This window comes from Sinocyclocheilus anshuiensis, unplaced genomic scaffold (assembly GCF_001515605.1).
Source record: "Sinocyclocheilus anshuiensis isolate Anshui unplaced genomic scaffold, SAMN03320099.WGS_v1.1 scaffold85, whole genome shotgun sequence".
In the NCBI taxonomy this organism is placed as follows: Eukaryota; Metazoa; Chordata; class Actinopteri; order Cypriniformes; family Cyprinidae; genus Sinocyclocheilus; species Sinocyclocheilus anshuiensis.
Window position 1 is genome coordinate 1,367,434 of NW_015536800.1, and position 11,760 is coordinate 1,379,193.

General features: G+C 36.1%; 1 protein-coding gene across 6 annotated transcripts in view; it reads right to left on the reverse strand.

Annotated features, from left to right (window-relative positions):
• The window catches only part of LOC107656070 (amyloid beta A4 precursor protein-binding family B member 2-like), a 56,475-nt gene that overhangs the window by 5,577 nt on the left and 39,138 nt on the right, over positions 1 to 11,760 (reverse strand). For 4 of the 6 annotated variants that reach the window (XM_016443769.1, XM_016443793.1, XM_016443753.1 and 1 more), the window contains 8 exons: positions 9,068 to 9,214; positions 7,050 to 7,177; positions 3,844 to 3,849; positions 2,972 to 3,086; positions 2,678 to 2,765; positions 2,507 to 2,590; positions 1,580 to 1,695; positions 1,260 to 1,439 (listed from right to left, as the gene is read on the reverse strand). In XM_016443769.1, the coding sequence (XP_016299255.1) occupies positions 1,260 to 1,439; positions 1,580 to 1,695; positions 2,507 to 2,590; positions 2,678 to 2,765; positions 2,972 to 3,086; positions 3,844 to 3,849; positions 7,050 to 7,177; positions 9,068 to 9,214 (864 nt within the window). The remainder of the gene's footprint in view (positions 1 to 1,259; positions 1,440 to 1,579; positions 1,696 to 2,506; positions 2,591 to 2,677; positions 2,766 to 2,971; positions 3,087 to 3,843; positions 3,850 to 7,049; positions 7,178 to 9,067; positions 9,215 to 11,760) is intronic. The other 2 variants (XM_016443778.1, XM_016443785.1) reach the window with 2 other exon arrangements.

Below are 11,760 nucleotides of genomic sequence, written 5' to 3' on the forward strand. Positions count from 1 at the left end.
ATGTGTGTGTGGTTATATTTTTTTCTATTGACTATTATCAAAATTACTACTTCTAGAAACAACAGAAATAATAATAGAATAGTAATTCTAAAACAATTAGGTTTCTAAAAGTAAGAATAAACTACGAATTCAAGTAAAATTCAGTCATCTTATAAAAAGTGAGCCTACTTTTAAAATCACTTGCTGTGACAACTAATAAAGTTTAATATCATGAAATTCTTGCAAAACTTAAAGAAAAAAACATTATTGAAAGAAAAATTGGACGTTTCATATCATAATAAAATTAATTATTACACGATTATGGTCTCCGGTCTAAAAAAAACTGTATGTGATTTGGCATTTCTTTATATTTACACAGTTTACCATTAATGTACTGACACAAAAATATATAGTGTATTTTATACAAATATAACTGATGTAAATGACAAAAACTAAGTTTAAGGCTGACGTCTCTATTCATTTTCACAGAAGCAAAGCAGCAAATGTTATAAATAAAAACAGTTAACAATGTTATTGAATAGAATATATTAAAACCGTTATTGCACGACATAGGCCTATTCTTATAGGCTACACAGACAAAACACTCAGAGATGCGTTTATGCATTTTTTTTCTATTTTACGCATTAGTAGTAAATCAAGACTTCGCAAGTTCTCGTAAAATAAAATAATAAAAAACAACAACAACATGGAATAAACTGTGTACAGAAAGCGAGTAAAGAACTCTCAACATTAGGCTACTAAAAAGGTCAGTTTAATCTTGCAAAAACTCCCGATAATAAAAAATCTGACTACACTGCACAATTAATCTCTTACACTGCATCTTTGTTGTTTATGATGAATTCGGTGCATGCACGTATACCACATTTATTATTATTGCAGCTTAGATGTTCAGATAGCTGCAGTACTCCGACTTTGCCACAAGGAAAAGTGCGTAAGCGTATTTTTTTATAAATATGAATGTTGCCGTTGATTTTAGCATACGCACACTCTAAGATCAAATTTGTGCGTATGCACATTTTATAAATGAGGCCCCTGATGTAACATTATAAGTGTCTTTACTGTCACTTTTGATCAATTTAACGCGTCATACCTGAAAAAAAATTCTTACTGACCGCAAACTATTCAGTAGGATGACATTTAATTATTTTTGCAGCTAGATTGCCCAGCTCTGGTCTTGACATTGATTTTTTTATTATTATTAAGCTATAGTGCCCAATGCCCATTTATATTTCATGTGGTGTTGAACCGTTATAACTCACCACGCATGCGGCCTGAACAGCCTCTGACACACTGCCAGCATTGGGATCACACCAAAACACATGACACTCAAAGTGCTGGTTCCCAGAGTCCATGATGAATGCGAATGAATGCACATTTTTCCCAACTCCCATAAATGACAGGAAACGCACACGACACTCCACTAGGACCTCCTCTTCCTCCTAATATAGGTTATGAAACCAAGAATAATACACGAGTAAACTTTTTTGAACAACTGTGTTAACACAAAAAGTTGTACTTTAGTAAACACACAGCTATAAAGATGTTATGGGGTTTAACAAGTGAAAGGATGTCTAATTGCCTTTTCTTTGATGACTGTTACTGTCGCATCGGCTACATTCAACATCACAGGGACCCAGTCATCTCGAATTGATGATGTTATCAAACTGTCTATTGCACCATTGAGAATGTCCATGCCTAGAAAACAAGAACATCTGACCTTGTAATTGCATGCACAATCTCAGGAAAAGGTATGTGAACCCTTTGGCTTTCAACATAAAATAGCCATAAGATTTGAACTGATCTACAACTAAGTCACAACAATGTTCACAGAAATAAACAATGATGCTTTCAGTAACACACTATGTAGGGTGGAAATGATTTCTCCAAAAACTAACTGGAGTCAGGAGTCATCTAAGCTGGAGTACAATCAATGAGACAAGGTCAGAGTCACCCTGCCCTATAAAACAACAATCACAAAGTTTGCTATTCACAAGACACTTTTGTCTGATGTAAACCATCCAACAAAAGACATCTCAGAACACCTAAGATGAAGAATTGTTGTCTTGCATAAAGCTGGAAAGGGTTACAAAAGCATGACCTGAAGAGAGGATGCACACCAGACATCTCAAAAATATCACTGAACTGAAAATGTATTGTAAGGAGGAATAGTTCCAAACGTCTGACAGTCATGCGTGGCTGATTTGTAGGAAGGTCAACAAGCTATTGAATAAGGATTTACATTCGTTTCCACCCTGCACTGTGAATGTTTCAACTGTATTTTAATAAACACATGAAAAAAAACATTGTTTGTTCAAGCAGATTGTGTTTGTCTTTTGTTAAAGATCAGATCCAATTTTATGACCAATTTATTCAGAAATCCAGTAAAAAGTGGAGAATTCAGGGAAGATAATATGTGTTAAATGTGAACAAAAGTAGAAAAGCAGCAAGTGTAGGTGAGGAAAAAAAAGAGCATTAAAAAAATAGAAGACTATGAGTGATTGCTCACCTATAGGTCTGGCAACCGGCATCATGCCAACGTATAACACCTGGAATTTCTGCACCAGTTCAGTCTTTGGTGTGGGGAACTCTGCTAAGGGTAATACACAACATACACATTAACACACACACAAACCTATTATTCAACAGAGAAGAAACACACATAAGCATACTGTGTTACCTTGTAGCGGGACGTCGAGCCCAGCATGTGTTCTGTCCTGTAGGGATCCTCCAGCCATAGCTTTGGCATTCTTGCGCTCTGCCATGATCTATTACACAGAAATCGAACTCATTAAACTCGCTGCCCTAAATCAGCAGTCTAAACAGAATGTGAACCCTATTTCTTCCTTCTCAGCTGTGCTCTATCCTTGCGCACAGACTTGAGACTAATATAATTTTTGTGTTACACTGTTTTGAATGGGTCATTGATGATAATTTTGTGTTGGATGTTGTTTGTGTAGCATTTAGTTCTCACCCTGGAGCAGATTTCGTGCAGACTCGTCGCGATGGCTTTGGCAGGGGTGTCACAGCGGAACACATGACATTTTAATATCCGGGTGTCCTTATCTCGCGCTACATATGCAAAATCCCTGTTTGCACACAATTAAAATCAAACAAGATTAAATCATATGTAAACAGCTGTTTAAAGTCAACATGAAACACATTTTACAACCCATTTCACTCATAATCTGTCATATTTCCAAAAAGGATACCGTACTAGATAAATGCAGGACGTCACTTTATTTTGTCCATAGGGAAATGATTGGACCCCAAAAATTTACATACCAGAATGGATCCAGGTCGAGATATTATATTTTTATTTATTATTTGGAAAAAATTAGACAATAAGACCAGGAATGTGCAATAATAAAAGGTAGCAAATATTTGAATTGCTTTAACAAAAAACAACAACAACCATATTACATCAATAAACAGTGCAGATGAACAGACACTTGATTATAAACAAAAAGAGCTGTGAATGTGATTTTGTGTGTATTTGTGTGTTTGTGCATGTGCCCTCAAACACCCTGATGGATGATGTGCCCTTTAGTTTTAACAGAGGCAATCAATTTAAAACAGTTACTTAAAGAAACACACCTACATTTCAAGCAAACAAAAAATGCTGTAAAATATAACCATGGATAAAATGCACACACCTCACCTACTATATGCAGGTGCACGTGGCTGTCTGATGAATGAGTATCTCTAAACTTACACCTCCAGCTGTATTACACACATTCTTTAACATTTCAGCTAAAAATAAGCTATTATGAACACAATGACCTGCAAGAGACTACAACCAGGCAATGATGAGAATACAAGTAACAAAAGGGTCTATCAATTTACCTCTCTCTGAGTCCCGGAAAGCAGTCAATTAAAAGATAAAAAAACATGATGAGAAAATACACACAATAAAGCCCATTAATGAAACACAAGGAAAACAAATGTCTGCATAAATCATTCGCAAAACCTTTTTAATAACATAAAACTGTCACACAATTCAATGCAACGTGTGTATTATGAAGGAGTGACACAGAAACATGTTCTGTTTGCATTTCATAAATGGGTTCCAATGTGTACAGATATTTCAGAACATGTGCATTACAAATAGAGCATAAAATGGCTATGGCAGGATGTGTATCCTAACTGCTGGAACTTGCTGTGAAAATTCTCATTTCAAGAAAAGATTCATTTTTAGAAGCATTGTATTTTCCAAACCCCAATATTATGTATGAAGAGAAAATAAGAGGGAAGAGATAGGAAACGAGGACCAGCTGGTGTGACGAGAATTCAGACATTTATCACAATGTATGTGACACCTCAAAACATGAGGCTCTCGTGTGCAGCCAGTAAAAAACATGAATATGTAACAGTGTTATAATTAGAGATTTAACAGACTGAGAGGGAAAGAGAATAAACCAGGTGAACTCAGTGCACTCAATAATGTCCAGAATGAACCCCAGGCTGGTAAACCTGTTCAAAATGGGCAGTTTTACAGTAAATCAGCAGGATTCAACTGAAAAATGTGCTGGAGGGTCAAGGAGAAACTACAAGGAGGTACAGGGAACAACGCAAATGGACCGAGAACAGAACCCTGAGGTTCCCCTAAGGAATTTGAAAAAAATGCATGTGTTCTAGTTTACGTAGATGTGTGGGATGGTATCAGAGGGAAGGCCTGATCTGAGGGAACACGCAAGGAAGTTGCAGTCTCTTTCAAATGTAACCCATTTAGTGACGTGAACATCTTGCCGTGACCTACTTTAGTAACTGAACACGCAGTACTCCACAATACTATCCTCACCACAGTAAATAACAACACATACAGTTCATCCATAATTCTCTAATACTGAAATCTCCTCCTCCTCATTCACACCATCTGGAGAAATTCCACCCACTCCACCTTCTAACAGTCCTAAATCATCCTTTCTCACTCCAGTAAATACTTCAACTGAAAACTACTTAACAAATGCCATACTGTAGAAAAAAAATTGGCTTACATTTATTCATGGCTACTGTAAAGTTAGGTGACCTACAGAGTAAATAATAAAAAATGCTGGACATAAAAAGAGAAAAATACTCACATCTATTAAGTAATGTGTTTTTCCTGCTATAGCATTATGCCAAACCCCTCTTCTACAGATTTTCACCTCATCGTCTCATCCTCTGCTCTGTTAAAAATGTGCAGCTCACCTCTCTACGCTCAATCTCTTTTTTTTACCCCCTTCTCATTTTCGCTCTCTCTCCTTCCATCCAATCCCAGCGTTCCCTCTACCCTCCCCCTCCCGTTTCGCTTGTCGCTACGGTAACCTCCTCCAGGGTCTTGGGGGGAAAATGTTACTGATGGGCTTAGTGGAGTATTAGCATAGGAGGACACAATGATCACATGTGAACACATACTTACACATGCAGGCTACACAATAAATTCAAAAAAGCCCAGCCTAAAGTATCATTCCTGCTGAGAGAACATATGAACAGTGCCATCTGCTGGTCAGAGTGTGGTACTGCTTACACTCAGTGAGGCAAAACTGTGATTCAGCATCCCTGATGAAGTATGCTGCATTCCACCCCTGCATCATTCACACACACTCACACACATACCAGTCAGCTCTTCAGGGACTAAAGCAGGAAAAGTAAAGCTCTTCAGTGTGTGAGAGATTAATATGAAACATTTGGATGACCTCAGAAACACTACACATACACATACGGGCAGCCCCTATAACACTAGATTAAACTTTCATTAGCACTTGTCTCTCAATCATCAATCTTTTATTACTGTCCTGCTTTCACTGGGGTGACTTCTTCAATCCAGAATCATTATATAGTGGCCTTTGGCGCGAAGAATCTGTAGGAGTGCCTCGATATCAGAATGCATTAACACAGACACATTAAGTGAATTTCTTGCAGAGTGTTACAGATAATAAGTGCATGAGGAAAGTCACAGGCGCACAGATGCTGACGTTTGCAGATCTAAAATCTCTAATTAAAATTAAATGTGAAGTAATCACAGAACACATGCTAATTGCAATATGCTACACTGAATAGTCACAATATATGTGTCATGATTTTGCTAATGATATAAAATTAGGAAATATTCTGTGAATGAGGCAAACTGTCAGTTTCAACCATTTTCTCTTACCGTCATCACTCAAAAATGTTCATGAAAGTCTCTGCTTGCCATTTTTTGCATATAATATTTTAACAAAAAATATTTAGCAAATATATATGAAATACTGCTATTAAATACTGATATTTATAACAATGCATGTTCAATTGGTGCATACACATGGAGGTTGTTACATACCATTAATCCTTCCTAATAATTATTTAATGGAGAAACAGTGAGGAAAACTGTTACTCTATTAAGTTCTTGCATTTTTGTGTATTTAACTTTTTGCATTTAACATTTTGAAAATACTTGGCAACACTGGCTGAAAAACAGTACACTTTTATAAGCCCTTTAAAATGATAAATGTTGTGATATATCAAATATTGTAAAAAGGCTGAAAATACTGAGATATAATTGCTTATTATTTGATATATAGCATTTCCCTGTAGCAAAAAAAAAGGATTGTAATGTTTAAATGTAAATCCATTCGATATCTTTTGTAGGTCAGTTCAGTTTTTGAAATGCTCTTTATCTGATTTAACTAGGCAGAAACAGCTTATTCAAAAAGATTGCAAAGCTTTGAGCTAACATTCAGTGGGTCACAGAGATTAAACATTATTAGTGTTGGTAGACCAGTCAGCCGAATAGGATCAGCAAAGTAGAAAATTAGCTCCTCGTAAATAAGACCCTGATGATGCTTGTGGGAGCTGAGAGCAGTAAAGTTTTAACTGATATAAAATCTTTTTTTGCCCTGTCTGTGCGGTTTCTAAGAGAATTTTAGAAACACCTCCCACATTTTCATAAATAAAGAGTGAGCTATTAATCATTCAGTTTTGTTCAGTTTATCTCTGTCATTTATTAAACATTTCATAAACCCTTCATCATTTAACATGTTCTCCTTAACCAACCCATAAAAATACACACTGCAATGGCAACCAGTGCTTACCTTCCATTATCGCGACCAACGCCCCACACGCGGATGCTTGCGATTGGCTGAGAGTGTAGAACGCTACGATCCATCGGGTCAACCAGATTCAGCATGTTATTCTCCAGAATGAGGTACATATCCTTCCCCTGGACACACAAGTACAATGTCGGAGGACAAGATAAGGGTTTAGTTTTAAAACCTAGTGAGCTTTCTTGCTTTCCAATGCATACATAGTCAGCTGCCTTCTAAGGCATCATATAAATAACGTTGATTAATAATGAACTTTGCTTTTTGGTATCTAATAGGGGTGTAACGGTACACATATTTGTATCGAAAATTTAGGTATGGGTCTTTCGGTTCGGCACGCATGTGTACCGCACAAATACAGTGTTGGTTTGAACACTGCATGAGCGTAACTTCATTGTAAACTTCCGGTTTTAAATATTGTTACTTTTGATAAGAAACAAAGTCTCATCTTTCAAATTATGTAAATTTTTTTTAGGAAATTAAAACAACAAACGCGGTTTTGACACTCTTTGATGTGGCCCGACAGATCGTTGTATAGAAGCCTCAGTTCAAACGGCTGGTCGGAGTGCGATCATCTCTTGAGTCTTTACTACTAGTATTAATGTGAAATAAACATGAACGAACATCTCATGCCTCATGTAATCGCTCAGTAAGTGTTTCAACCGTGGAAAGACATCAATAAAATCTGCTGTTAATTGTAACCTTATAGTAATGTAAAAGTGCTCCCTATAGTTTAGAGCAGAAGCTGAGGTAGATTTTGATCCCTAAGAAAATTTTAATTACAATTGAATTTAAAATAATTTATTTAAAATAAAGAGCAATTAGTTTGTTCAATAAACCATTGTTTAATTAACAAAGAAAACAATTTTATGTTGATCCCCCCCGCCCCCCACTGTACTGAAACCATACCGAACCGTGACATCAAAACCGAGGTACATACCGAACCGCCATGATTGTGTACCATTAAACCCCTAGTATCGAATGGTATATAAGTATACTGTAATCCATGTAATTTCATACAAACAGCACAATTCAAACAGAGCACACAAAAGCTTCATCAAGTAAATTTAAAAAGTGATTCCCTAAATACACAATAATGGGTAAAACAGAGATTTTTTACTGTTTTATTTTTTATTTATGCTTTTTTGGTTCTAAATTAAATGTATTTCATAATCCATGTAATTTCAAACAAAACGCACTATAGTTTGACTACTGGTTCGAGGCGGGTAGCATGTTGCTAGTTTTTCAAAAATACATAGGACACAGACATTTTGGGTAAAATTGCCAACTTGTTTGTCAAAATTGTCAACTTAATTGTTAAATTATAGATGATTTTCAGTATTAAAATATATTATATTATTTCTCTTCACATTTTCACAGAATTTTTCCATAAAGGATAAATGCAATGCTACCTTAGAATTTGATCAAAATAAAGGTATCTAAGAAGCCTTCTGAAACCAGTCGGAAGTGCACCTATGATGCCCTAAAATACTGCCTACACAGGCAACTCACCAGGTTTTGGAATCAATGTCACAGGCTACTATAAGGTCTAAAGATGCTTGTGCTTGTATGTGTGTTGAAAGTAATGAATAAATGATCAGACCAGAAAATAAAAGGCAGGAGGAGAACAGAGGCTTTCTTCCTGTGCCCTGTCACAACACATTAAACTCTCTTTCTTGCTCTTCCTCTTCCTCTTCTATTCACTTGCTTTTTTCTGCATGACATTTTCAGCTCTCCCTCTTCTTGTTTTATCCTTTCTGCTCTTTTATGTTTCTACCTTCCCTCTTTTCAAGATGATACAAGACATGTTTAGAAACATTGTGTATATTTTTGAATGAATATGCATATGTGCCTTGCTGAAAAGATGAATTTAGACTAGTTTAGTGCTGGTCTCGCTGGTTGACCAGCAGAACCTTGTCAATCAGCATGGGTTCTTGTAAATCTTGTTAGTTTGAGTGTGCATTTGTGTGTGTCTGTGTATGTGAGAGAGGGAGAAAGCCATATCTCACCTCTCCCCAGATGCCCACAGTGTCTCGTATGTCATTCTTGCAGTAAGACAGTTGACGAATGCAGTTGTTAACAGCGACGCTGCTTTTACCCGGGGCCAAGTCCTCTTCAGCCATCTCTACCCAGCCAAGAGAGCGCACAGCAAAACACTGTAATAAAATATCACAATCCCACTGATTAAGCACAAACACTGTGACAAATAACTACAGGGCAACTGCTACACACTTTATGCAAATGAAGAGCACAGCAAATATACGACTTAAGACATAACAATAACAGTTTTCACAAGAACAAGCCCAGTAATATAGTATCGTGTTTATCTATTACCTATATTCTATTATGCCTCATATCCAAAATCCTCCTTCTCATCTATAGTGATAGGTATTAAACTGAGGAAACACCTCTTAAAATTTTCACATGGCATCTTCTAAGAATGGCTGCTGCTAAAATGAGTGAGAAAGAGAAAGAGCGCATTCATACACATACATGATTATTTACACACACATATACACACACACACACACACACACACACACACACACACACACCCTCTCTTAGAACAGAGTGCTGAGATCAAAAGAGAAGACCCCTTTTATTGGAAGATATTTTCTTTCATCTTCCACTCGTTTCCCTCCTCCTTTCTCATCTGTATCTCACTCCCAGCACTCCAAGAGCAAAGTCATCCATCATTCAGTCTCTCTTCTTTTCTGACAATCTGTGATGAGGCACCTCCATTATGACAGTGTTTGTGTGTGAGAGAGATTAATAATAGGCAGAATGTTTTCATGCTCTTTCAGTTTGATTTTAACTGCTGCTGAAAGAACAGATCCTCAAGAGGAAGAGTGTGAAACAATCAAAGAGGGGTTAGAGAAAGAAAGAGAGAGGGGGAGAGAGAGCATGACTTAAGGGGAAGTATATATTAAATGGCAGATGAATTTTGGAATTACTGGAATTGAAAAATCCAGTAACAGTTAAAATCGAGCTATAGGGGTGACACTAGCCCATTCAGCTGGTCCACCCAATCAAATGGGACACATAAATTTACACATACATTAAGGATATATTTCCGCTGCATATCAAGTTTCAGAAATAAACAGTTATTTTAGTGTTCAAAATCTAAAATGCCTTTGATTTGATACATCAGGTGATATACATCACAGCCTAACTGCAATGTGATCTACTATAGTTTACTAATGTTTGGTGAAGCTACAAATCAAAATGCGCCCCAAAAGCCGCACATGTCTAATGTTTACCTGTACCTAATATTGTTTGGTCTCTTGGAACAATTATTTTGCATTCTGCTGGTTAAGACCTTTTCAACGATATATGTACAAGACTATAAAGATAACATTTTCAAGAAAAGTCACATGTTCAATTTAGACATATATTTTCGGTGCATATTTGTAACCCTTTTCTCTTTCCGTCTTTTAGCTGTTGCTAAAATTTGCATCCCTAGTTTTATCTCATGTATTGTAAAATGATGTACTTTAATTTGAGATTATGCACTGAGATCCACCCTACTTCACCAAGGTCCACTCACATTAAAGTCCACCGATACTGTTTAAAAGTTTGTGTCAGTACGATTTTTTTTAAAGAAATTAATAGTTTTATTCTGAAAGGGCATATTAAATTCAAAAGTGACAGTAAGACATTTAGAATGTTACCTAATTAAGTATATTTCAAAATAAATGCTGTTCTTTTAAACTTTCTATTTATCAAATAATACAAAAATTGAACATAGTTTCCTTAAAAAATATTAAGCAGCATAAATAATTTCAACACTGATTGAATAATAAGAAATGTTCTTGAGCAGGATATCAGCATATTAGACTGATTTCTGAAGGATCATGAGACACTGAAGACTGGAGTGCATTTGGATGGCGGTTTTTTACGTGGATGCCGGTGGGAGAAAAACAAAAATTCTGGATTCGGACAGCATTAAAATCACAGACTAACCCCTGTAAATGTTGAAAATTCTCTACTTCACCATGAGAAATAATTACCATCCAAACAGGGCTTTAGTCTTTTGACAAAGAGGGTCCTGTTTAGTGTTTATGTTAACATAAGGGTTCCTTATTGATCCATTAAGGATATGTCTCACTCTTAAATAAAAACATCAGAAATATTAACTACAAATTTGCTTTCCATTGTATTCTTTACCCACATCTCCAAGCATGACGTGCATGTGCATTTCTTTGAGCAGCCAGCAGATGGCAATTTATATCTAGAATTACATTGGATGTTGGAAACTCCTGACAGCACCACCAAATTCCACCAATATACAAACAGCAAAAAACAGCGTTTATTAAATAATTTGTGCCAAATCTGCTACATGTTAAAACCATACATTTATCAAGCTTTTTTTCCAGAATAAAAAGCTAACAAATCTAGGGGGACAAAATAAATGGTTTTAAAATCATTATTTACCCCTAAACAGGATGCAAAATGTAAATTTTTCCCCACAACTGAAAGTAAATGGAATGGCCTATTTTGCATTAGTATTTTATTCATGAGAATGCAAGTATCTATCGGTTTCCAGTGAGGTAAGAGGTGTTGCAGCAGTTGCAACAAACGTATTTAGTAGACGTTTGTATGTCTTACAACAGCATATGTTAAACCACATAATGTTGCAGTTCCTAAACAATCACCAGCCAAATGGTGTGCAACTCCATTATGCAGTATAGTATATATATAT